At 42.1% G+C, this 26,824-nt stretch overlaps 1 protein-coding gene across 2 annotated transcripts in view; it reads right to left on the bottom strand.

The window, feature by feature from the left end:
- Mbd2 (methyl-CpG binding domain protein 2) overlaps positions 1-26,824 on the bottom strand; it is a 67,043-nt gene that overhangs the window by 16,889 nt on the left and 23,330 nt on the right. The window contains exons 3-4 of one of the 2 annotated variants that reach the window (XR_015642456.1): positions 23,671-23,808; positions 22,582-22,703 (exon numbers count right to left, since the gene is read on the bottom strand). Coding sequence is in view for 1 of the 2 variants with exons in the window: in NM_001115025.1 (NP_001108497.1) it covers positions 23,671-23,808 (138 nt within the window). In the remaining variant the exon portion in view is untranslated. 2 annotated transcript variants of the gene reach the window in all.

The raw sequence follows: 26,824 nt of genomic DNA, 5'->3' as shown, positions 1-26,824 counted from the left end.
CACACACACTCACACACATACACACAAAGTCACACACACTCACACACACTCACACAGACTCACATACACACTCATACACACTCACACACATACACACAAAGTCACACACACACACTCACACACTCACACAAACACACTCATACACATTCACACATACACACTCACACACTCACACACATACACACACATACACACACTCACTCACACACACTCACACACACACTTACACACACACTCACACATACACACACACTCACTCACATACACACAAACTCACACACACACACACACACACACACACACACACACACATATCCAAGCAGACATCCTCCCACCTGGACCCAGTGCTGATAGTGAATCCTTTCAGGAGTAGAACCAGAGTCTAGAAAAAAATGAAAGCAGGAAGCCCCCTTTAAAAAACAACTAAGAATTCCTAGGCACTAAGAGCACAACCTCAGAGCACAGGGCTCTTCCTTCTATAGGAGCTACTCCAAGCACAGGGCCCCCTGCACACAGGGCCCTGCAACTGTGCACAAAGCTGCTGAAAGGTGGGATAGGGCAGGGTGGATAGAGCAGGGAGAGAATGAGTCTGTGCTGGGAAGCACTCTGGGGTGTCCGTAACAGTCTCATCCTGCAAATTTTTCAAAAAGACAACGGAAAAATCAATCTGTCTGGACTTGCAGTAACCCTCACCCTACACACACAGACATCAGTTCCTTGCTAAAATAATGCAAGAGGTTTACTCCCTGTAAACTCCCTGTCATTCCACATTGGGAGGAACAGTGACAAGGGACACTCCCAAGGCTATGCACAGTTGAGACATATGAGTAGAAAGGGGGAAGTCTAGAGCACATATATTAGGCAGAGACATGTTGTGGTTGTTAGAAATGGGATAGTACCATAGGCACCAAGGGGTGTGGACCAACCAGGCTGCTAAACACCACGGTAGCTGTTGGAACACCCAGACTTGGGAGGCCCTGCTTCAGACACTTGTGGATGGTGAGAGCTCTGCTTTGCAAACTTCTTGATTACCACAGCGCAGACTGCACTGTGGCCCACCTGGCAGCCTATCAATTGTCAGAATGAACGGAGGCCTATAAAAGATCTGAATCCTTTTCTCTTTCAAGTTCAGTGGATGGCATAGACAGCTTTTAATTAAGAGCTCCCAAACTATAATTTCTTGTTATTTTTAGTCTGTCTGTTTCTACACTGTGGTGATGGCAAAGTCCTCAGAGAAACCTCAGGAGAGCTGGGCTTGTGTCTGGAATGGCAGGCAGGAGCAAGCAGGGAACAGACAGGATCTATGCTGAAGTCACCAACAGGTTTGAACAGAGAGGACCTCCCCAGATACAATCGTCTACAGCAGGGTTTTCTGAACTGGTGTTCTGACAATTACCATGGATCTTTGGCAACCTTTTCTGTTTGGGGCACTAGGCCATTTCTAACAACTGGTCAAACATCCCTGGGCATCAGAGGAAGAGGGAGAAACAAATTGGTTTAGGATAAACATTTCTAGTCCAGAGAGACGACAAAACAGAAAGGTATTTATCACAAGAGGACCCAGATCTCAGAACAGACAGCCAGAGCAGCCAGGAATGCAAAACTGCAGGGAGTGCCTGCCCCAGCTGGTCCTCTTCCTACACTGCCTGAAAACTAGGCATTGACCAAGGAGCCCATCAGCAGGAGGAACATGACAGAACTGAAGGGATGTTTGTGGACTTCTTGTTTCACTTTGCTTGATTTTGGCAGGTTTTATCTTACTGGGCTTTTGCTCATTTGTTTAGATTTTATTTTTTTTGTGTTTCTTGTGGATTTTTGGTGTTTGTTTTTGTTTCCTGTTGTTTTGAAGGTTTTTGTTTATTTTGTTGTGTTTTTTGTTTTTGATTTTTCTGAGAGAGAGAGAGAGTGTGTGTGTGTGTGTGTGTGAGAGAGAGAGAGAGAGAGAGAGAGAGAGAACATGAGGTTGTGTGGGTAGAGATGGGGTGAGGTCCTGAGAGGAGTTTGAGGAGGAAAGGCATGATCAAAATATATTGTATAAAATATCTAATAAAAATATTTTTAAGAAATCCATGGGGGGGGGGGTTGGGGATTTAGCTCAGGGGTAGAGTGCTTGCCTAGGAAGCGCAAGGCCCTGGGTTCGGTCCCCAGCTCCAAAAAAAAGAACCAAAAAAAAATAAATAAATAAATAAAAAGAAATCCATGGGGGAGAGAGCTTGACTCTCAGAAATGCAGACAATCCTGAGAGCTCATGGAAGACCACCACTTCTGCTCACATTCCTGGCTAAAGAGGAACCCACCTAGAGCCCTCTGTACACAAGAACCTAGGAGCAGTCAGGGGCAGGATCTTTCCAGTCTCTGCCTGTGCCAAGAGCTGAAAGCCGGTCTCCAGGAGCTCTGACACACCTGAGAGCAGAGGTAAGACCACCAATTCTGCTCTGCAGGACACAAGAACCCAGGAGCAGACTGGGACAGGACCCTTCCAGTCTCTGCCTGTGCCTAGAGCTATAACAGTTTCACAGCTCTCTACCCAGATCCCACTGGGAAAAAGTCAGTCTCCAGGAGTGCTGACAAACAGGCTTACAGGAGGGTCAAGCCACTGTCAGAGACATCAAAACCAGCTAAGACCAGAGACAACAAGATGGCGAGAGGAAAGCACAGGAACCTAAGCAGCATAAACCAAGTCTACTCCGCATCATCAGAGCCCGGCTCTCCCACCACAGCAAACACTGCATACCCAACACACCGGAAAAGCAAGATTTGGATATAAAATAACATCTCATGAAGATGATAGAGGACTTTAAGAAGGACATAAATAACTCACTTAAAGAAATACAGGACAACACAGGTAAACAAGTAGAAGCCCTTAAAGAGGAAACACAAAAATCCCTTAAAGAATTACAGAAAACACAACCAAACAGGTGAGGGAATTGAGCAGAACCATCCAGAATCTAAAAATGGAAATAGAAACAATAAAGAAATAAAAAATGGAGACAACCTTGGAGATAGATAGGAAAGAGATCAGGAGTCATAGAGGCAAGCATCACTAAGAGAATACAAGAGATAGAAGAGAGAATCTCAGGAGCAGAAGATACCATAGAAAACATTGACAGAATAGTCAAAGAAAATGCAAAAATCAAAAAGCTCTTAACCAAAACATCCAGGAGTTCCAGGACACAATGAGAAGATCAAACCTAAAAACAATAAATATAGAAGAGAAGATTCCCAACTTAAGGGCCAGTAAATATCTTCAACAAAATTATAGAAGAAAACTTCCCTAACCTAAAGAAAGAGATGCCCATAAACATACAAGGAGCCTACAGAACTCCAAATAGATTGGACCAGAAGAGAAATTCCTCCCATCACATAATAATCAAAACACCAAACACAAAAAACAAAGAAAGAATATTAAAAGCCGTAAAGGAAAAAGGTCAAATAACATTTAAAGGCAGACCTATCAAAATTTCACCAGACTTCTCAACAGAGACTATGAAAGCCAGAAGATCCTGGGCAGATGTCATATAGACCCTAAGAGAACACAAATGCCAGCCCAGGTTACTGTATCCAGCAAAACTCTCAATTAACATGGATGGAGAAACCAAGATATTCCATGACAAAACCAAATTTACACAATATCTTTCTACAAATCCAGCCCTACAAAGGGTAATAGATGGAAAACTCCCAACACAAGGAGGGAAACTATATCCTAGAATTAGCAAGAAAGTGATCTTGCAACAAACCCAAAAGAAGAGAGCCACACAAACATAATTCAACCTCTAGCAACAAAAATAACAAGGAACAACGATCACTATTCCTTAGTATCTCTAAACATCAATGGACTCAATTCACCAATAAAAAGACATAGACTAACAAACTGGATACGTAAAGAGGACCCAGCATTTTCCTATATACAGGAAACACACCTCAGTGACAAACACAGACACTACCTCAGAGTAAAAGGCTGGAAAATATTTTCCAAGCAAATGGTCCCAAGAAACAAGCTGGAGTAATAACTCTAATATCGAAGAAAATCGACTTTCAACCAAAAGTAATCAAAAAAGATAAGGAAGGACAGTTCATATTCATCAAAGGAAAAATCCACCAAGATGAACTCTCAATCCTGAATATCTATGCTCCAAATGCAAGGGCACCTACATTCATAAAAGAAACCTTAATAAAGCTTAAAGCACAAGATTCACCTTGAAGAATAATAATGGGAGACTTCAACACCTCACTCTCATCAATGGACAGATCATGGAAACAGAAACTAAACAGAGACACAGTGAAACTAACAGAAGTTATGAACTCAAATGGATTCACATATATCTATAGAACATTTCACCCTAAAACAAAAGAACATACCTTCTTCTCAGCACCTGATGGTACCTTCTCCAAAACTGACCATATACTCAGTCACAAAACAGGCCTCAACAAATACAAGAAGATTGAAAAATCCAATGCATCCTATCAGATCACCATGGACTAAGGCTGGTCTTCAACAACAACAAAAACAGAAAGCCCACATATACATGGAAGTTGAACAACGTTGTACTCAATAATAACTTGGTCAAGGAAGAAATAAAGAAATTAAAGACTTTTTAGAATTTAATAGAAATGAAGGCACAGCATACCCAAACTTATGGAACACAATGAAAGCTGTGCTAAGAGGAAAACTTATAGCTCTGAGTGCCTCCAAAGAAACTGGAGAGAACATATGTCAGCAGCTTGACAGCACACCAGAAAGCTCTAGAACAAAAAGAAGCAAATACACGTGAGGAGTAGAAGGCAGGAAATAATCAAACTCAGCGCTGAAATCAACCAAGTACAAATGAAAAGGACTATACAAAAAGTTAAAAGTCAACAGAACCAGGAGCTAGTTCTTTGAGAAAATCAATGAGATAGATAAACCCTTAGCCAGACCAACCAGAGGGCACAGAGAGTGTATCCAAATTAACAAAATCAGAAATGAAAAGGGAGACATAACACCAGAATCTAAGGAAATTTTAAAAATCATCAGATCCTACTACAAAAGCCTATATTCAACAAAACTGAATATCTGGATGAAATGGACACTTTTCTAGACAGATACCAGGTACCAAAGTTAAATCAGATCAGATAAATCATCTAAACAACCCCATAACTACTGAAGAAATAGACACAGTCATTAAAAGTCTCCCAACCAAAAAAAAGCCCAGGATCAGATGGATTTAGTGGAGAACTCTATCAGACCTTCTTAGAAGACCTAATGCCAATACTGTCCAAACTATTCCACAAATAAAACCATAAAGAACACTACACAAATCCTTCTATGAAGCCACAATTACTCTTATACATAATACACACAAAGACCCATCAAAGAAAGAGAACTTCAGACTGATTTCCCTTATGAAGATCGATGCAAAAACACTCAATAAAATTCTCACAAATAGAATTCAAGAACACATTAAAACAATCATTCACCGTGAGCAAGTAGGCTTCATCCCAGGGATGCAGGGATGGTTCAATATAAGGAAATCCATCAATGTAATCCACTATGTAAACAAATTCAAAGAATAAAAACACATGATGCTTTAGTCAGGGTTTTTATTCCTGCACAAACATCATGACCAAGAAGCAAGTTGGGGAGGAAAGGGTTTGTTCAGTTTGCTTCCACATTACTGTTTCATCACCAAAGGAAGTCAGGACTGAAACTCAAGCAGGTCAGGAGGCAGGAACTGATGCAGAGGCCATGGAGGGATGTTTCTTACTGGCTTGCTTTCCCTGGTTTGGTCAGTTTGCTTTCTTATAGAACCCAAGACCATTAGCCCAGGGATGGAACCACCCACAATAGACTGGGTCCTCCCCCACTTGACCACTAGTTGAGAAAATGCCTTACAGCTGGGTCTCATGATGGCATTTCCACAACTGAGGCTCCTTTTCTGTGATAACTCCAGCTTGTGACAAGTTGACACACAAAACTAGCCAATACACATGATCATCTCATTAGATGCTGAGAAAGCATTTGACAAAATTCAACATCCCTTCATGACAAAAGTCCTAGAAAGATCAGGAATTCAAGGCCCATACCTAAACATAGTAAAAGCAATATACAGCAAACCAGTAGCCAACATCAAACTAAATGGAGAGAAACTTGAAGCAATCCCACTAAAATCAGGGACTAGACAAGGCTGCCCACTCTCTCCCTACTTATTCAATATATATAGTACTCAAAGTCCTAGCCAGAGCAATCAGACAACAAAAAGAGGTCAAAGGGATACAAATTGAGAAGAAAGAAGTCAAAATATCACTAACTATTTGCAGATGATATGATAGTACACTTAAGTGACCCCAAAAGTTCCACCAGAGAACTAATAAGCCTGATAAACAACTTCAGCAAAGTGGCTTGTTATAAAATTAACTCAAACAAATCAGTAGCGTTCCTCTACTCAAAGGATAAACAGGCTGAGAAGGAAATTAGGGAAATGACAACCTTCACAACAGTCACAGATAACATAAAATACCTTGGTGTGACTCTAACCAAGCAAGTGAAAGATCTGTATGACAAGAACTTCAAGTCTCTGAAGGAAGAAATTGAAGATCTCAGAAGATGGAAAGACCTCCTATGCTCATGGATTGGCAGGATTAATATAGTAAAAATGGCCATTTTGCCAAAAGCAATCTACAGATTCAATGCAGTCCCCATCAAACTTCCAACTCAATTCTTCATAGAGTTAGAAAGGGCAATTTGCAAATTCATTTGGAATAACAAAAAAACCAGGATAGCGAAATCTATCCTCAACAATAAAAGAACTTCTGGACAAAATCAGTATCCCTGACCTCAAGCTATATTACAGAGCAATAGTCATAAAAACTGTATGATATTGGTACAGAGACAGGCAGGTAGATCAATAGAATAGAATTGAAGACCCAGAAATGAACCCACACACCTATGGTCACTTGATCTTTGACAAAGGAGCTAAAACCATCCAATGGAAGAAAGAAAGCATTTTCAACAAATGGTGCTGGTTCAACTGGAGGTCAGCATGTAGAAGAATGCAAATCAATCCATGCTTATCACCGGGTACAAAACTCAAGTCCAAGTGGACCAAGGTCCTCCACATTAAACCAGATACACTCAAACTAATAGAAAAAAAGTGGGGAAGAGTCTTGAACACACGGACACTGGGGAAAATTTCCTGAACAGACCACCAATGGCTTATGCTCTAAACTCAAGAATCGACAAATAGACTTCCTAAAATTCCAAGCTTCTGTAAGGCAAAGGACATTGTCGTTAGGACAAAACAGCAACCAACAAATTGGGAAAGATCTTTACTGATCCTACATATGATAGAGGACTTATATCCAATATTTACAAAGAACTCAAGAAGTTAGACTCCAAAGAGCAAAATAACCCCATTACAAATGGGGTACAGAGCTAAACAAAGAATTCTCAGCTGGAGAATATCGAATGGCTGAGAAGCACCTAAAGAAATGTTCAACATCCTTAGTCATCAGGGAAATACAAATCAAAACAACCCTGAGATTCCACCTCACACCAATCAGAATGGGTAAGATCAAAAACTCAGGTGACAGCAGATGCTGGTGAGGATGTGGAGAAAGAGGAACACTCCTCCATTGTTGGTGGGATTGCAGACTGGTACAACCATTCTGGAAATCAGTCTGGAGGTTCCTCAGAAAATTGGACATTGAACTGCCTGAGGACCCAGCTATACCACTCCTGGGCATATACCCAAAAGATGCCCCAACATATAAAAAAGACACATGCTCCACTATGTTCATCGCAGCCTTATTTATAATAGCCAGAAGCTGGAAAGAACCCAGATGCCCTTCAACAGAGGAATGGATACAGAAAATGTGGTACATCTACACAATGGAATATTACTCAGCTATCAAAAACAATGACTTTATGAAATTCGTAGGCAAATGGTTGGAACTGGAAAATATCATCCTGAGTGAGGTAACCCAATCACAGAAAAACACACATGGGATGCACTCACTGATAATTGGATATTAGCCAAAAGCTCGAGTTACCCAAGATACAGTCCACAGAGCACATGAAGCTCTCGAAGGACAACCGAAGTGCGGATGCTTCAGTCCTTAAAAGGGGGAACAACAACATTCATAGGAGAGGATATGGAGACAAAGTTTGGAGCAGAGACTGAAGGAAAGGCCATCCAGAGCCTGCCCCACCTGGGGATCCAGACCATATACACACAACCACCAAACCCAGACAACATTGCTGATGCCAAGAAGTCCCTACAAGAGTCTGATAGAGCTGTCTCCTGAGAGGCTCTGCCAGAGCATGACAAATACAGAGGTGAATGCTCCCAGCCAACCACTGAACTGAGAACAGGGTCCCCACTGGAGGAGTTAGAGAAAGGACTGAAGGAGCTGAAAGCGCTTGCAACCCCATAAGAAGAACAATACCAACCAGCCAGAGCTCCCAGGGACTAAACCACTAAACCACCCAAAGACTATACATGGAGGGACCCATGGCTCCAGCTGCATATGTAGCAGAGGACGGCTTTGTTGGGCACCAAAAGGAGAAGAAGCCCTTGGTCCTGCCAAGGCTGGACCCCCAGTGTAGGGGAATGTCACTGTGGGGTTGGCGGAAAAGCACCCTCATAGAAAAAGGAGGAGAAAGGGATGGGATAGTGAGTTTATGGATGGGAAACCAAGAAAGGGGATAACATTTGAAATGTAAATTTAAAAAATGTGCAAGTAAAAAAAGAACATTTTTAAAAGTTGAAATTCATCCATTTTCTGACTAAAATCAGGCTGTAAAAAGCAATTATTAATTATTAATAATTCAAACGCACTGGATTAAATGATGTTTTGAGAAGCTAGACCCATTCTAAGATTACTTATTTTGGAAGACGGGGAGTCCAAATGTCTGAAACATTTAAAGATGTGGCACATACATCAGAATGTAAAGAGTAGAGACACATAGATTTTAGGAGCTCTTATACACGCAGCACTACACAGCATGCTACTGCAAAGACGTCACACAGACTACTGTGAAAAGCCAGACTCCTATCAGAGTGACTTCTCATGTTCAAGCATAGACCTAGTAACAAAGCACAACACACAAACTGGCCTTGAACACACAAATTTGCATAAAACCTTAGTGTATAGCCACCAGTGCTCTGGATTCCTCTAACTAAAAACATACAGAGGAGCATCCTTTCGAATGTAGCCAGGCAAAAGAGTAAAGCTGATTTTGACCCTCACAGATCGCCTTAAAGTGCATTTTTCATTTGAAATTACATTCTCCATTGGAATTAACTCAACACTTAGTAACATGCTAAAGTTCGGAAGTAAAACTAAGGAAAGGTCTTTCAAAACTATCTCGAAACTATTTCTTTCTGTTTATTTTCAACATCATGAGCTAGATATTAGCTAAGTTAGAGAGCCCACAAGCCTCGGTCCCGGGCTCACTAGAGGTGCCTGGCACTGAGGTCTGCAGTGTCCTCCTCCGCCTCAGCTGCCCTGCTCCTGTGCTGAGCCTGCCCCACACCCTGGCCCTGGTCTGCCCCACCTCCTCCTGCTGCCTCATCCATCGCCCAGTTCACTACCATCGCACTTGCAGCTCTGTGGGCTCCTTCCCTAAAGGTACAAGCTCAGTTGAACTCTCAGTACCCGAAACACAATCTCATTCATGCCTCTGCTCTCTTAAACTGCCTCTTTACTCCCAAAGAGAAGGTCTTCTTACATCCTGAGCTGCCATCTTTCTTTTCTTTCTAACCCAGGCTTTACCCTCCCTGCTACTGTATTAGCACTGACATTGCTTGAGATCACAGAACCTTGTAATTCTAGATGCCATTCTTGTCTCACGTCCCCTCTGCCCAACTCGACTATCATCTTCACCTGCTGTCAGGGGATTTAGAAAGGTCTGCCTTCAGGGATGAAGCTCTGTATGCTCCAGTGTTCTCTACTCTGTTAGTCAGCATATTAGAACACCTTTTTCAAAGGGGAAAAAAGACTGTAAGTAGCATTCCAATAAAATACTAAAATCCACAGGAAATGTAAGTTGCCCAGTACCTAAGGAGAAAACTGCTAATACTTCATCAGACAGAGAAACAGGTTATCTTTTTTAAAAAAGTCACTTTGGGGGTTGGGGATTTAGCTCAGTGGTAGAGTGCTTGCCTAGCAAGCGCAAGGCCCTGGGTTCAGTCCCCAGCTCCAAAAAAAAGAAAAAAGAAAAAAAAAAGAAAAGAAAAAAAAGTCACTTTGTAATAGCTGTAGCCGTAACCTTTAATTTGGTCAAGCACATGACGTTACCGCAGGGTTGCTCACACAGCAACATGCGACACAGCATGAATGTTATTACACAGCTGCATGCAAACATCCCTGGAAAGGAGCTAGTCTGGCAGCTAAAGGTTCTAATCCTGGGGCAGCACAAACACATGTATTCTTTTAGGAAAATTCTCTCTTAGACATAGTTTCAATAGCATACTACAAACACTAACGACTGTCGCTTCTATCATAGATCATCAAAACATTGAAAAACTATAAGGAAGTTTTTTCATATTACAAATTTTTAGCAATTTGCTGAGAATTTTTAAATAATGTTAGACTTATAAAATTCATTTGTACAGTTCATTTTCATAAGGCATTTACTGAATATGATCAGAAGAGAAAGAAACCTGACACTGGGAGAAGAGCTTAGTTGTAGACTGTCCCCCAGGACGAGTATGTGGTTCCCTAGTAGGGTACCATCCAGGACTGTGTATGGAACTGAGGTAGAATACTCCAGGACTGCATCTGTAGCTCAGTGATAGACGCTTGCCTTGATGTACAAAGCTCTGAGTTTGACCCCAAATTCCATCCAACAAAATAAAGGAGGGGAAAAAAAGAAATAAAAAGATCTTGTCACGGGGCTGGGGATTTAGCTCAGTGGTAGAGCGCTTACCTAGGAAGCGCAAGGCCCTGGGTTCGGTCCCCAGCTCCGAAAAAAAGAACCAAAAAAAAAAAAAAAGACCTTGTCACAAACTTAGAGACTAAAGCAAAACCCAGAAAATGTGCACTTTGCATTCACCAATTTTTGAGAAGTTAAACACATAAGACGTTAAATTAGGGTTATATGGACAAATGATGCTTCTATCTAGAAGGAATTCACTGTCCAGTGGACAAATTGCTCTATTTAAAATCAGTTCCAGGGGCTGGAGAAATGGCTCAGCGGTTAAGAGCATCAACTGCTCTTCCAGAGGTCCTGAGTTCAATTCCCAGCAACCACATGGTGGCTCACAACCATCTGTAATGGGATCCAGTGTTCTCTTCTGGTGTGTCTGAAGACAGCTACAGTGTACTCATATATATAAAATAATTAAATAATTCTTTTAAAAATAAATAAATAAAGTAAAATCAGTTCCATTTAGCACCTGAGCTACCTGGTTATAGCCAGCTAAGGCGACTTAAACCCAGGACCTGCAGAGAATGGATGACAACCAAAGGCCAGCCATATCTTCTTATGGCGTCCCAGGAAAAAAGGACGATGATGATGAGAGACTCGAGGTACAAACCAAGCAGTAGATGATGATGAGAGACTCACGGTACAAACCAAGCAGAGCTTTAGTTACGTAGCTGCAAATATATGTATATATGTCTGCGTCTTGTTATATATGTCTCGTGTGTGTGTGTGTGTGTGTCTGTGTCTGTGTGTGTCTGTGTCTTGTTATATATGTCTATGTGTGTGTCTGTGTGTGTCTGCGTCTTGTTATATATGTCTTGTGTGTGTGTGTGTGTCTGTGTGTGTGTCTGTGTGTGTCTGTGTCTGTGTGTGTGTCTGTGTGTCTGTGTTTTGTTATATATGTCTCGTGTGTGTGTCTGTGTGTGTGTCTGCGTCTTGTTATTTATGTCTCCTGTGTGTGTGTGTCTGTGTGTGTCTGTGTGTGTCTGTGTGTGTGTGTCTGTGTGTGTGTCTGCGTCTTGTTATATATGTCTCCTGTGTGTGTCTGTGTCTGTGTGTGTGTCTGCGTCTTGTTATATATGTCTCATGTGTGTGTCTGTGTCTGTGTGTGTGTCTGTGTGTTTCTGTATCTGTGTGTGTGTGTCTGTGTGTGTGTCTGTGTCTGTGTGTTTGTGTGTGTGTCTGTGTGTGTCTGTGTGTGTGTCTGTGTGTGTGTGTGTGTGTGTCTGTGTGTGTGTCGGTGTCTTGTTATATATGTCTCATGTGTGTGTGTGTCTGTGTGTGTGTGTCTGTGTGTGTGTCTGTGTCTGTGTGTGTGTCTGTGTCTGTGTGTGTGTCTGTGTCTGTGTGTGTGTGTGTGTGTCTGTGTCTGTGTCTGTGTCTGTGTGTGTGTCTGTGTGTTTCTGTGTGTGTGTCTGTGTGTGTGAAGCTGCTTCCCATGAAAAAATGCAAGGCCTAATGGATAAACATGAGCTCCACAAGCCCTCGTTCACCTGTGTATGCTCAACAGCAAGGAAGGCAGAGCACAGCAATGGACAAATACTTGGTTTTTTAAAAAAAAATCATGCGGGGGCTGGGGATTTAGCTCAGTGGTAGAGCGCTTACCTAGGAAGCGCAAGGCCCTGGGTTCGGTCCCCAGCTCCGAAAAAAAGAACCAAAAAAAAAAAAAAAAAAAAAATCATGCTATGTCAGTTGGATGTCCTTACATTGAGACATAAATCCACCTTATATCAAACATAAGATCAATTCTTGGTGGACAGTAGATCTAAATGTAACATAAGCTTTCAGAAGATAACCTAAAAGATTACATTGAGAACTGTCAAGTAAACCAACAGGTCTTAAGAAAAATCGGTGACTGAAGCTTAAGGAATAGACACTGTAACAATGACCAGTGCATCATCGGCACGCAGAAAGTCTCACCCTCCCAGACCAGCTCACCAAAAGACTTTCTTAAAATTGTGAGTGCATATTTCCCAAAGCCACTCTTAAGAGAATAGAGAGGTAATCTACAAACTTGAAGCAAATACTAGGATTTATATTCAAATGTACACAAAGAACTCCTTGACTCAATGAGAAAAACCAATCCATTATAACACTGAATAAAAACTTTTGCTTGCTTACCAAGCTGATAGTGACCTGATTCGACCCCTACATGTACACAATAATGAGTAATGAACAGATCGGAAGTGTTGAAGAGGTACTGCAGCAGGAGGATTATACACATGGCCAAATCACAAAACTGGTTATTAGGGCCCCCACTTACCAAGAAAATGCACATTAGAACCATAAAGAAACCACTGAGTACACACTGACGTACTTGCACTTCTGAGGACTAACCACACTAAGTCCCAACAAAGACCTGATAGGAACTGCACCCCTTGATGGATGTGTAGATGTACACAGCCACCAAGAAAATGGCTTAGCAGCATCTTAGACAGCTCAACACACATACGTTCTATGGCCCAATAGCTCCACTCTGGTTTAGGCCCAGACTTAGAAATACATGCTAGAGCATTCCCTTGAGGCAATAAAAGAATCACCAGTAAAAGAAAAGGGAAGGACCAATGAAATGAAGGCAGTAAAGGCACAAACATAGCCAAATTAGAGAAAAAGTCTGAGAAGCCAACTTACACAGAGGAAAATTAAAAACTTAGGAGATTCAAGAGAGCTGGAAATTCTGAAAGATTGAAGAAATGTTGCCCAACAAAGGGAAGAAATCATCTGTGTCTCCTACCGATGCCCAGGCTGAATAAAAAGATCCGAGAAACACACAGGGCATTCCTCTTTTGTTTTGTTTTGAAGGGAGAGCCTTAGCATACAGCCCGACTGGCCTTAGATTCTCTATCCTCCTGCATCAGTCTTCCCCATGCTAGGATCACAGGCTTGTACCGCCATGCCAGGCTGCAGCCATCTCTCCATCTCTCACAGGTATAATACAGGCATAAGCATATATGGTATACATATACATAGTTTTTGAATGGATTCCTTAACATCATATACAAAACAGCCAGAAAAGCAAGCAGACTGTGTGAGCATATACTGGCCTCTTCGCCAGAAACCCCGAAGGCGGACGACTATGAAGCAAAGCCCTTAGAATGCCAAGGAAAGTGGTTTTTTTTTCAATCTAGACTCCCACCAGCAGAAAAATTAGTATGTCCAAATAAAAAATCATTTCTAATATTCAAGTCTTCAAAAACTCCATCTCCCACCATCTTTTGTGACAAGCTCCTGGAGGCTTAATTACTAAGTGAAGAAGGACACCCTCAGATAAGATGGAAACGCAGAAAGGAACTCAGAGAAGCAAGTCCAGGGCTTCAGCTGGACAGCAAATATCAGGAACTAAGCACAGCCTCAGCAGAGGCAAGGGCAATCCCCAAAAGACCCAACAAGAAACAGAGACATTACTTGTAGGGACGCAGCAGACGTTCTCAAGATTATAATTATGTAGAAAGTCTAGCCTAGCACTGCACGATGAGTCTTGCTCATGAATTTTGATCCTAAAGATAAACCATGACTATTATTAAGTCAACCATGTCCCTAACCCTGTGATGCAGCCAGCGGAGCAGCAGCGGGAGAAAACAGCATCCATCTACCATGGAAGAGGGCAAACAAGCAACAGCAGTCAGAATTAACAATGAAGGCGCCCTCTGTTGTGCTTGACTGTTAGACACAATGGTAACCATAAAGAGAAAGGCAGGGACAAAAACATGGTGTCTGGGCACAGAAACAAGAGACAATGGGCTCAAGCAGTTTTGATGTGAAACACTTTGTGACACTTCTAATATTGTTTATCTACATTTCAGAATTTTAGAGAAACTCTGCTAATGCAAAAACAGTGGACGGTTAGGAGCTTGGCTCCACTGTGGGTCACTGACCCAGCAAACGCAAAGCCCTGAAGCTCCCTCCCCAACACTGGAGAAAAAGCCCTCGGTCACCTCACTTGAGTTGTCATGTCTTAAAGGGAACTGGGAGCATAAACTGTAGGGTGTGAGTGAGACAGTCATAAACACTTTCATTTTAAATTTACATAAAATGTTCCAACAATAACCCTTGCCTCCATAAAGAACAGTAAATTAATATCTCAAAACTGGTGTCCCTCTGGGTTGCAACCACCCTCTTTTACTAACCAGATCTCCAATGATTTTAAAGATTATTAATATTCTAATACCCAACTTCTTATTTTATTATTTATTAAAACTGAGTGGCTCTTTGGTGTTTCTGTAATCCTGCTGGGGCAATAGTCTTTAAACATTCTTCCCACAAAGGCAGCTGATCTGTCAATAAACCTCATCAATTATCTCATGGCCTTACCGATAATGTCCTAACAGCCTAGCACAATTTCTCCAATAATCTTCCAACCATAAAGCTAATTCTTATACTGTGCACAATAGCTAGAAAAAGAGCTCTGTCTATTCCTCTACTTTTTCTTTAATGTGTACGCTGTGTTGCCTGCATTCGTGTCTGATCACTTCTATGTCTGCTTCCCTCTGAGGTCAGAAGAAGGAATTGGATCCCCTTAAACTAGAGTTACTCATGGTCATGAGCTGCCGACTGGCTACTGGGAATTGAATGCTGGTCCCCTGGAAGAGAAGCAATTGCTCTGAAGTGCTGAACCAGCTCTCCAGGCCTCCTTTTAAAGACGCTGTACTCTCCCACTCCTGCTGTCCATTGCACTTACAACATTGTCTAGTACGTAAGTATTTTCCTACCTCACTCTGTCATACTAGGTGGTCAGCTCCAGGACCACAGGGACACTGTCCTGTCCACTGAAATAGCCCCAGTATTTAGGGAAGTAGCAGGTCCCTGGTAATCTCAATAAATGAAATAAGTGAATAAATAAAGGAATCCCATTCAATTAATTCAAAATACACATGGATAACTGACATGGAAACTATGGTGCCAATCAAAAAGAAGGAAGAAAAACCACTCAGGCAGATCTCTAAATCCAGACTTAATAAAACACAGGCTTTTAGAACAGATAAAGTGTAGAGTTCTGGGACCAGTCTAAACTAGGCAGTTAAAGGTTAAAAAGAAAATGTGCAGAACATGAGCAAGGTATAGAAGGGTGAGAGGAATGAGCAGTACACCCACACAGAAAGCTGAAAACCAAGTTTCAGTGTTATCTGAGTGTAGGGCAAAAGAAAAAAGCCAGAGCGGTAAACCTCAAGAAAATCAAGAAGCGCCCTGGGGAGTGAGCCCAGCAGTTACAGGCATTTGCTATCAAATCCAGGGTCTGGAGTTCAACCCATGGAAACTGCATGGTGGTAGGAGAGAGCCTACTCCTGCCTGCAAGTTATCCTCTGATCCCCATACAAACACGATGGAACACGCGCCCCAATTTAACTCGTTAGTAACTTGTTCATGGCAATAAATTAATTTTTACAATTAAGAACTAACTTATTTATAGTGATCAGCTATCGATTTCTCTAATCAATAAATAAAATGTGACCTGGGGAAACTGCTTGGGGGGGGGGGAGCTAAACCAATTGGTAGAATGCTTCAGTAGCACTCAGGAAAACCTGGGCTCAGTCCAAGCAAGTGATCACAGCAGTAACCATGAGGTGGACGCAGGGGCATCAGAAGCTGAAAGCCATCTGTTACCATCAGTCCCTGGCAACTCTGTCTCAAAAGATGGAGAGGGCATAGCATTAAGTCGTGTTAAGGCGCTTTAACTTTATCCTGAACACTAAAATGCAGCCTCAGGGCTTGAGCAGAGACTCCTTACATCCACATGACAGAAGAACGAGTCCTGGTTGGTGTTGGGTCAACCCGGCCAAGCTAGAGTCATCTGGGAAGAGGGACTCTCAATGGGAAGACTGCGCTATGGGCACGTCTGGCAAGCATCTCTTGATTGATGATGGATGTGGGAGGGGCCAGCTCACGGTGAATGCTGTCATCCCTAGGCAGGAGGTCCAGACTTACACCAGAGAGCAGGCTGAGCCAGCCATGGGAATGTGGCCTCTGCATCAGCTCCTGCCTCCAGGTTCCTGCCGTTTGTGTCCCCGCTCTGACTTCCTTCTCCAGTGAAGAATAATGATAAGGAAGTATACGGTGAAATACACCCTTCCCTCCCCAAGTTACCTTTGGTCATGGTTGGTTTGGTTTGGTTTGGTTTGGTTTTTATCACAGCAACAGAAACCTTAATTAAGATGCATAAGAAGAATAAACCAATGGGAGCAAGGAGGAAAGCAGAGAGAGAAAACGGTAGCTCTGTAGTGGGTGAAGGAAGGGGAGTGTGTTTGCTGCCGATTTACCTTCACCTCAGAACCGCAGGGCAGTGGGAGAAATCAGCTGTAACACCTCTACCTGTGCTCCAGTACCTATGGTCTCTCTTCTGTGTGACGTCTTGTTTAGGTTTGCTTGTTTGTTTTAACTACGTGGGACTATGCTGTAGACAGATGTGTTTAGTACTAAGTTCTTTTTTGTTTGTGCATCTTGCTTTTGTTTTTCTCAGACAGGGCCATTCTACATAGCCCTAGCTATCCTGGACTCACTATGTAGACTAGGCTGGCTTCGAACTCACAGATAGCCATCCTCTGCCTCTGGAGCGCTGCTGATCAAAGGTGTGCACCACCACACTTAGCCAAGACCCTAGATTCCGGATTTCCATCTCCACCTTTCGAGCTTGCGTTTTCTAGCTGAGTAGCAGAGGGCCGATGTCCACTAGGACAGTAGCACAGGCCTCCACGGCCTACTTTCCCTGAAAACACGGTGAACACCATTGTCAAGAACGCCTGGTCCGTTTTGTTGTAAAGTGACTCACGAAGCAATGAACTGCTAGAAGCTTCCTGGTGTGCGGCGATAAGAATGATAACATAAAATTGACAAGGACTGTGTTAAAGGGAGTGTTAGGGTGAGGCCAGCAGATGCAGAACTGGAAGGTTTGGGGTTCAGATGCAGGAGCAGCAGAATGCTCGCGCTCTGGCTCCCCCAGAGCCCCGGCAAGGTGAGCGAGCGGGGCCATTTTAATGAAATAGAGCACAAACAGGAACCAGCCGGTTTGACGTACAGAGCCTAACAAGCTGATCCGGTGGTGCTTGGGACACTTCCATGGGGACTGAACCAAACAAGCAGGTGCAGGAAAAAAATGCAGATTTGGGAACTGTTAACATAAGCGCTGGGAGCCAGCGGAGGAAAGGAGCCATCCAAGGACCGGCTCGGCTCGCAGGGGAGGGGAAACCGCAGAGGCCTGTGAGAAAGTCACAAACACTAGCTTACGCCACAGGAGGTGTCCTCAAACTCCGCTCAGGGTAACAACAGCAACAAAACAGTCAAAGTCTTCTACGCTGCGTTCTCCTTACAAAAGGACACACAGATGCCTCTGTCCACTCAGCTTCACACGTATTCAAATAAACATAAGTTGAAGTAAATAAACATAAAAAGGAAACACTTTAGAAGTAACATGCAGTGCCACAGAAGACAAATGAAACCGAGGTGCTTAACTGGCCACTGGGTAGTCTTCTACTTTGGTACAACTCTGTGGAAATCAATTTGATGGAATATATCAAAATCATAAGTTCATGCTAATGATATTTCTGAGAATCATTGTAACAAAGAGAAGAGACTTAATATGCACAAAAACTCCATGGACACTGTCTTAAACTGGGATGTAGTTGGGAAAATCATAAGCAATAATAACTTACAATTACTAGCACAACATTTAGTATAAATTTACAAATTACAGGAACATAAAACCCCAAACTGTGCAATGTTACATGAAACATTTTAAAAATACACAAATGTATAATCACTAGTGTGCTCTTTAAAATGCTAAAAGAAAGTATTTTAAATGGTAAAAAAAATAATAATCGGGATTGCTTTAGCTAAAAGAAAGCATGTCTCTTTTATCTACCCCAAATGTGTTTCTCTTAGAAAGAACACAAATGATAAACCTACTTCCAACTTCTAAAGGCCAGCATTTAAGGAGTCCTCGACAACCTGGTCTGTTATTTCCGACTAAAACCCTGATTTTGGGGATAGTGATACAGCCAATGGTGAGTGCTTGCCTAGCACAGGGATGGCCCCAAATGTGTACCCTAGTACTGTAAAAATAAATAAATAAATACATACATGCATACATACATACACGCATACATAAATGACACATGCACTGAAATCCCCACAAACCAACAACAAAAAGCAAGGCCCCACACACTTCGTTTCTAAGTAACTTTTCTACTTGTCTGTTGCCAATGCACCCACTTACTGCTGCTGGGTGTCCCTTAACCTTCAACATTCTCTGGCTTTCCCAAAGCTTCCTAGCCAGAGTAGCCTTGCCTTGATCACGCACAGCATCCGTCTACACTACTTATGTGGTACTTTGTAAGAGGCATCTTCCCCAAACTCCCTAGAGTAAGAGCTTTAACCCGCACAGGACACACTGTTTTTGTTCTCTACCCAGACAGTCAGTTTTTCTGTGTAGAGAAGAGAAAGGAATAGAATATACATCTGGGGACTCCATGCTTGATGACCCATGTCTTAGTCATGAAGCCATTACGACGAGACTATACCAAAAGTACCTGTGGAGCCCACGGAGGACTCGTGGCGCTACAACACCTACAACGCGCAGTCACATTCTAGATAGCGACAACCAGACACCGACATGCTCATAAAAACCTTCGCACACAGTGCTAAATGCACCGGGGTTGAAAATGTTATATTTCTTTTCTTCTAATTTCTTCTAATATGATTTAAGCAAATCATTCTAATAAAAAAAGGCTGGTAGGCCTCCAGGAGGGAGAAGGGGAAAGTTCTACATCCTGACGAAGGAGGACTAGAAAATCAAAGACAAAATAGATGAGGTGGGGCTCAGGTATCATCTCCAGTGGCTTCCCATACTAAGCTCTACAGAAAACCATGATTATTCTTTCAGAAAAACAGTGTTCAGAGACTACTAAAAACACTGAAGGTACATCAGCTCTGTTAATTCCACAATTTAAAGGAAATAAAAAACTTCAAAAATAAAACACAAAAGAGACCAGACAGGATCAAAAACACATGTATTAAAGAAATTAGACTCAAACAGTGAGTTATCCACATAACTTTCTTAGTCAGGGAACTAACTAACCAGGACAGAAATTCTCATCACAATCGGGACTCAATTTTAAAAACTTGAATATGTCTTTTTTTTAAAAAAAAAAGAATTATGTATTTACTTTTATGTATGGGAGTGTACTGTAGCTGTCTTCAGACACACCAGAAGAGGGCATCAGATCCCACTACAAATGGTTGTGAGTCATCACGTGGTTGCTGGGAACTGAAATCGGGACCTCTGGAAAAGCAGTCAGTGCTCTTGACCGCTGAGCCATCTCTCCAGCCCCCTTGAATGTGTTTGGTATAGCTAGTTAAATAAGCGCTGGGATGACCTTCCCACTGGGACTCATGATCTGATAGGAGAGTCGCTCCAGCTTCTCAGCCTAACGGAAGGACAAAGCAAACTACAGCTGCTTCCCCTACAGCTGCTTACCTACAGCTGCTTCCCCTACAGCTGCTTACCTACAGCTGCTTACCTACAGCTGCTTACCCTACAGCTGCTTACCTACAGCTGCTTACCTTCAGCTGCTTACCTACAGCTGCTTACCTACAGCTGCTTACCCTACAGCTGCTTACCCTACAGCTGCTTACCTACAGCTGCTTACCCTACAGCTGCTTCCCCTACAGCTGCTTACCTACAGCTGCTTACCTACAGCTGCTTACCCTACAGCTGCTTACCTACAGCTGCTTACCTTCAGCTGCTTACCCTACAGCTGCTTACCTACAGCTGCTTACCCTACAGCTGCTTACCCTACAGCTGCTTACCTACAGCTGCTTACCCTACAGCTGCTTCCCCTACAGCTGCTTACCTACAGCTGCTTACCCTACAGCTGCTTACCCTACAGCTGCTTCCCCTACAGCTGCTTCCCCTACAGCGGCTTACCCTACTGCAGGGCCACACAGTCCAGGGACAATACCTTCCACTTCTGCTTTATAGTGTTAATTTATGCAGAAATAGCTGTGTGTTGTATTAAACTCTGCGTTAATGCCCTCTTTAAATATAATCGTTTACACAGTTAAAGATAAAGCGTTTAAAAGAGTCAATCCATATACATTTGTAATTTATAGTTTACAGAATTCATATTGAATGAGTCTATATAATGACCCGGGCATGAAGTGCTTGTTCTATAAAAAACGAAACTGCTCATCTTTTTCCTTCTCATCTATAACTTCAAACCTGCTGAGTGTGGAGCCTGAATTAAAATTCATTCCAATTCTAAGCCTAAGGTCAATGCTTATACCGCTAACTTTAATACCTTAATAAAAGAGAAGGATATATTTAAAGAATAAAAACATGTTACCTATGGGAACCTCAGAAATATAAATCTCATTGTCTAATTCACTCACTGCCTAATAAAAATAACTTTGTCAAGTTGAGAAATGATTAATTTATACGGTTGTCTACTTTCCTAGATCTAAATAACACAGAGCAAATTAAAATGATTTTTGTCTTCATGTATTTCCATCAACCATCTACTCAGCAATGGTTGTTCTGCCGTCTATGCCAAAATATGATTAAAATCAGGGTCATTCACTAACAGATTTGTATCTAAACTAGACTACTTAAATAACACCATTATAGAAACCTCCTTATTACCTTCATACCGATGAACAGCATTCGAATGTTACTTCGGCTGTTAGGTTGAAGATGATGAAGAGTAAAAGACAACTGTCTTGGTGCGATCAGAAAATCCTAAGACGATTACTAGGGTACATGAGAATAACTGGAAACCAGCTGTGTTTGCAGAGGTAACCTGCTAAATAATTATAACCCTGTCTACACCAGCTAAAAGCGTAGACCTTCAAAAGATTGTGTTGGATTGATGCTAAAATTCTTTGACAAGAGTGAGAGAAGGAACATATGCTTTTCATTTTAGAATAATTCCATAAACCATATCAGAGTAATAGAGAGAAAACTCAAAACTATTCAACAAACCAAAGAATGAGTAGGTACCATTCTGCTCGTGTCTGGTTTAAATCTCTAGGTTACTGATCTCTACAGGCAAGGACACATCCAGCACAAAGCAGTTACCACAGCTTTTACAATTTGTGACTGGATTCAGGTCTACTAAATAATGAAATCACTGTTAAAATGACCAAATAGGTCAATCAATTGATCTTTAAATAGAGCACACAAGTTTAAACACAACATTGAGAATGATCTAGCAAAGAAAAGATGAGGACAGAATCTATTAAATAAAACCTGTTCTCAACACAACTCAAATTTCCCACGTAGATAGTAGCAGGGGTTATTATATTCTACCTCTGTTTTGGGGGGGATTGGGAAAGTTTTCCTCAGTTACAAACTTTCAAAAATCTTTGAATGATAAAAGCCTTTGTAAGGAAACCAATTTTAACTCATCCAAAAGCCAGAGGCCAGATATTCACAGCTACGTAGCTCATCTATGGAAAATGCAAGCGGAGAACGGCTTGATAAAAACAGAGGTCAAGATGGTAGGATCCCTTCTGTGCTGAAGCGAACTGAACACACCCACAGCTGTGCACTTATCCCAAATGTGGGAGACAAACAAGGGCAAAACCTCACGCAGAAAGCTGAATGGCCCACAGAAAACCTCTGCTTTGACAGGACCCTAATGGCACATGCAGGTACGCATCGTTTATACTTGATGTGATACACTTACATGGCCCCTGTTGAATCTCTTGGGGACCAACAGTAAAGCAAGTTTAGAACTTCAAATCTTGAGACATCTATAGCAAGATGTTGATCCAATGGCTCCAAACATCTTCTGTTTTCCTGGCTCACCTGAAGAGGAAAAAACACTGCAGAGGATGTGGGAACTGACTTTTTTTTTTTCCTGTAGTTTCTTCTAGAGCAAATGTCTGAGGGGTTTGGCCCAGTCCTTTGTGAAATGTGAGGATGAAACGCTTGAAGGACTGGTGTAAAACAAATCAAATGACAAGATGGAGTGGACAGCATTCAAGCAAGAGACACTCATTGTAGGCCAATCGGAGCTTCTAGCTGGAAAGTGGGAAGAAACAGAGAGAAGAGAGGAAATACAGTGTCTCCCTCCACCTTCTCACCCCAGCCGTGACTGAAGTTCATGGAGTACCTAACTTCTGACCACAAGAGGGAGGACCAGCAGAGCCATCTGGAAGGCTATACAGTCTTCGTCCCTGGCGGGGGACTTTCGTTAGCAACGGGGGAGCCTTTCAGATAATACTAAGAAAAGTTTCCGGTAGATATAAGTTGAAGAAATAAAGAAAGAGAAAAATGCATTGAACTTATACAAAAACGGATCTCACAGTAATATACCCATACTGACAAACTGTATCTAATTCAGTTTTTCAAAAGGTTTGATATAGATTCCTCGAAATTAAAAATCAGAATCAGAGGGGTAAAGAAGCAATTTCCAAATAATAGAAAATGTTTTCAAACCAAACACAACACAAGCTCCATGATTAAGCCTTCTAGTTAATACTATCTCTACAAAAATAGTCTTTAAAAAAAACTAAGATTAGGACAACCGAGCCTCAGGCATTTTATAACACAGGAAAACTAAAGCCATTGCCAATGCTATTGCTTCCGTTCACTCTAATTCACTTTAAAATATTTTATTAAGTCCTGTATTATGGCTATTCTCTACAATAGGACTGGATATAAAACATTCCTCCAAATGCATTCCAATTTAACCAGAATTTACCCGAACTGTGCCTGGTAAGAATACCAGAATTTTCTGGAAACGATGACTGGAGACGAAAGGGCTCCTTACCTGACGTGGTTGTTCATTCATCCGCTGAGGGTCTGACTTCACTTTATTGTTCGGGTGGTTTGTGACTTTGGTGACTGGTTGCTTGAAAATGGATGCAGTCTGTCTAATTGGCAATGTTGTGTTCAGGTCTGGTTTACCCTGGAATAGAAATGTGTTCTCATTAATATTAAATGAAAAACTTATTAAATCAATACCTTTTTAAATTCAAACTCCAGAACTTTAAATAAGATTATTCCAACTTCAGACAGTGTCAACAGTTAAATATTTAAAGGAACAATTATTTCTAAATGTATTTATTTTACATCTCTGTGTGTGTGTGTGTGTGTGTGTGTGTGTGTGTCTGTGTCTGTGTGTGTATGTATGTATGCCTGATTCTATGTATGTGCACCACATGCATTTAAGTGCATGGAATGGTCAAAGAAGCACTGAGATCTCCTGGACCTGGAGTTAGATGGTTGTGAGCAGCTGTGTGGGTGTTGGGAACTGAACTCAGGGCCTCTGAAAGAGCAATATGGATTCTTAACTGCTGAGCCATCTCTCCAGCCTCTCTAAAATTGCATTTTAAGCACTCTATCGTATATTAATTTTTTTCATAAGTAAGGTAGGTGTAGCATTAATTCTTCGTCTGATATTATCTGATTAGCAGAGTACGAGGGACATTTAAGTGACCGTATCTGAGGAAGAATAAGAACTTTAAGACAGCAATAAAGATCACAATTATTTCCACATTCTAACAAGAGGGACACATATTAGCATTAATATGTAAGCATTAAAACTTAACTCAAGCAAAGTTTGGAGCAGAGACTGAAAGCCATTCAGAGCCTGCCCCAAATGTGACCCATATGTATACGCCCACCAAGACTAGATAAGATGGATGGAGCTAAGAAGTGCATGCTGACAGGAACCAGATATAGATGTCCCCTGAGAGGCAAAGCCGGAGCCTGTCAAATACAGAGGCGAATGCTAGCAGCAAACCACTGAACTGAGGACGAGACCTCCTACTGGAGGAATTAGAGAGAGGATTGAAGGAGCTGAAGGGGCTTGCAACTCCATATGTACAACAATGCCAACCAACCAGAGCTCCCAGGGACTAAACCACTACCTAAAGACTATACATGGACTGACCTAGGGCTCCAACTGCATATGTAGCAGAGAATGGCCTTGCTGGGCACCAATGGAAGGAGAAGCCCTTGGTCCTGCCAAAGTTGGATCCTCAGTGTAGGGAAATGTCGTGGGTGGGGTGGGAAGCGGGGTGGGTTGGGAGGGGAACAGCCTTATAGAAGAAGGGGATGGGATGGGATAGGGGGCTTATGTCCAGGAAACCAAGAAAAGGAATAACTTTTGAAATGTAAATAAAATATCCAATAAAAAAAAGGAGCAAAAAACCCAACTCAATTAGCAGTGAATCCACACTTAACATAAAATCACACTAAAGTACTGATTCCAGTCAACGGAATTCATTTTTGAAAATGTTTATAAAATGAGGAGACATGGGCTGGAGAGACGGCTCAGCGGTTAAGAGCACTGACTGCTCTTCCAGAGGTCCTGAGTTCAATTCCCAGCAACCACATGGTGGCTCACAACCATCTGTAATGAGATCTGATGCCCTCTTCTGGTGTGTCTGAAGACAGCTACAGTGTACTTATATATAATAAATAAATCTTTTAAAAAAATGAGGAGACATGCCTAAATTAAAACATCAAAAATTGAACACCTATGATAAAAATGGCAAATTCCACACACAGAATGGGGTGCAAACAAGTGAAGTCTTGTAAAATGTAGTACATAAAACTGCCTGTGTACATGTATAATGTACACACATAAGGAAAGACTGCAGGCGCCAACTTGGGTCTGACCACCAAGTGAGCCCTAATTACATATGTGGAGATATTCCAAAAATCTGAAAGAACACACAGTCTGAAAGCCTTGTGCACACAAGAACACTGAGGGACAGCCACCTTGCATATCTGCTTTGTTTGCTGAGGTAGTCTCACCACATAATCCATGCTGGAACCCATTACATAGGTCAGGCTGCCTATGATGGGCAGGTACCCAGCCTAACAGGCATTCTTTATTGTCATGCTTTTGGCAAGATTTGAAATCAAAGCTTTAGAAGGTCACATGGCATTTATCAAATTTGAATCACCCAGTAAATAGCATGTCAAACATGTCTTAGTGAGGTCAAATTGTAAAACAGAGCTCCCGTTAATGTCATTTGCAATGTCCGATGCAAAGGTAGCAAAAACTTAATCAACACTTTGACTCTCACAAAAGATGCAAAAAGCCGTACACTGAGAGTAATTCATGCCTGACATTTCTATGTAGAGATATTTTCGGGAACTTAGAGTTGACGAGCTTATGTCTTTACTGTCCTCATGCGGAACGGTAATGGGAAATTGCACACTACTGAAGAGTGGGTCTCGAATCTGAGTTTACACTGGAACCACCCTGCGTATTGGAGGAGGATAACAGGTGCTATCCCCAGGGCTTCCGATCTGCTAGGCTGATGTGGACCCAGGCAGTTGGCATCAGTGTGAGGTCTGCACTGGTGATGATGCTGATGCTCGCCTTGGGGATAGCACTACTCTAAAAAAGGACTCCTGACTGACGGCAGGTAGTCCAAGTCCAACTATGTGTGTGTGCGGACGGTTTTTCAGGGTCTTTAGTAGATTGAGGGTGGAGTCTGGTATGAAATCCATTCTTCTAGCTTCTCTCAGACACTAAAAGATGGAGAAATGTTGGACTGACCTGGTTGGTCATTTGTTGCAGCTGCCCACGAGAGGTGCAAGGCTACCTCCCGCATTCCTGGACAACTCTCATTTGTGTGAACCGTAAGAGCGGTGTCGAGCAGAGTAGGTATGGAGTCCGTGGCCACTATTTGAATATTAGCAAGCCCAGCAGGTAAACATCACCTGGCAGCTGTGACTGGCAGCTATGACAGCTTCAGTAACATTGAGACCCACTATGAACGTCTCTGCCCACAGCACACACCCGTCTTCTGTGTACCGTGCATTCCTGTCACTCTTTCACCCTCATTTCCCCAGAGGACATGCTTATCGTCAAGAGGTAGGTTTATCTCGAACAACTATCACAAGAGTAGTTCCTAGCACTTGGTCTTAACCATCTGTAACTGTGCAAATTCAAGGAGCAGGCT

Source organism: Rattus norvegicus, chromosome 18 (genome assembly GCF_021556685.1).
Source record: "Rattus norvegicus strain SHRSP/BbbUtx chromosome 18, alternate assembly SHRSP_T2T, whole genome shotgun sequence".
NCBI classification, from domain to species: Eukaryota; Metazoa; Chordata; class Mammalia; order Rodentia; family Muridae; genus Rattus; species Rattus norvegicus.
Note: the sequence above shows the minus strand (reverse complement) of the source record. Positions and strands in the feature narration are given on the sequence as shown.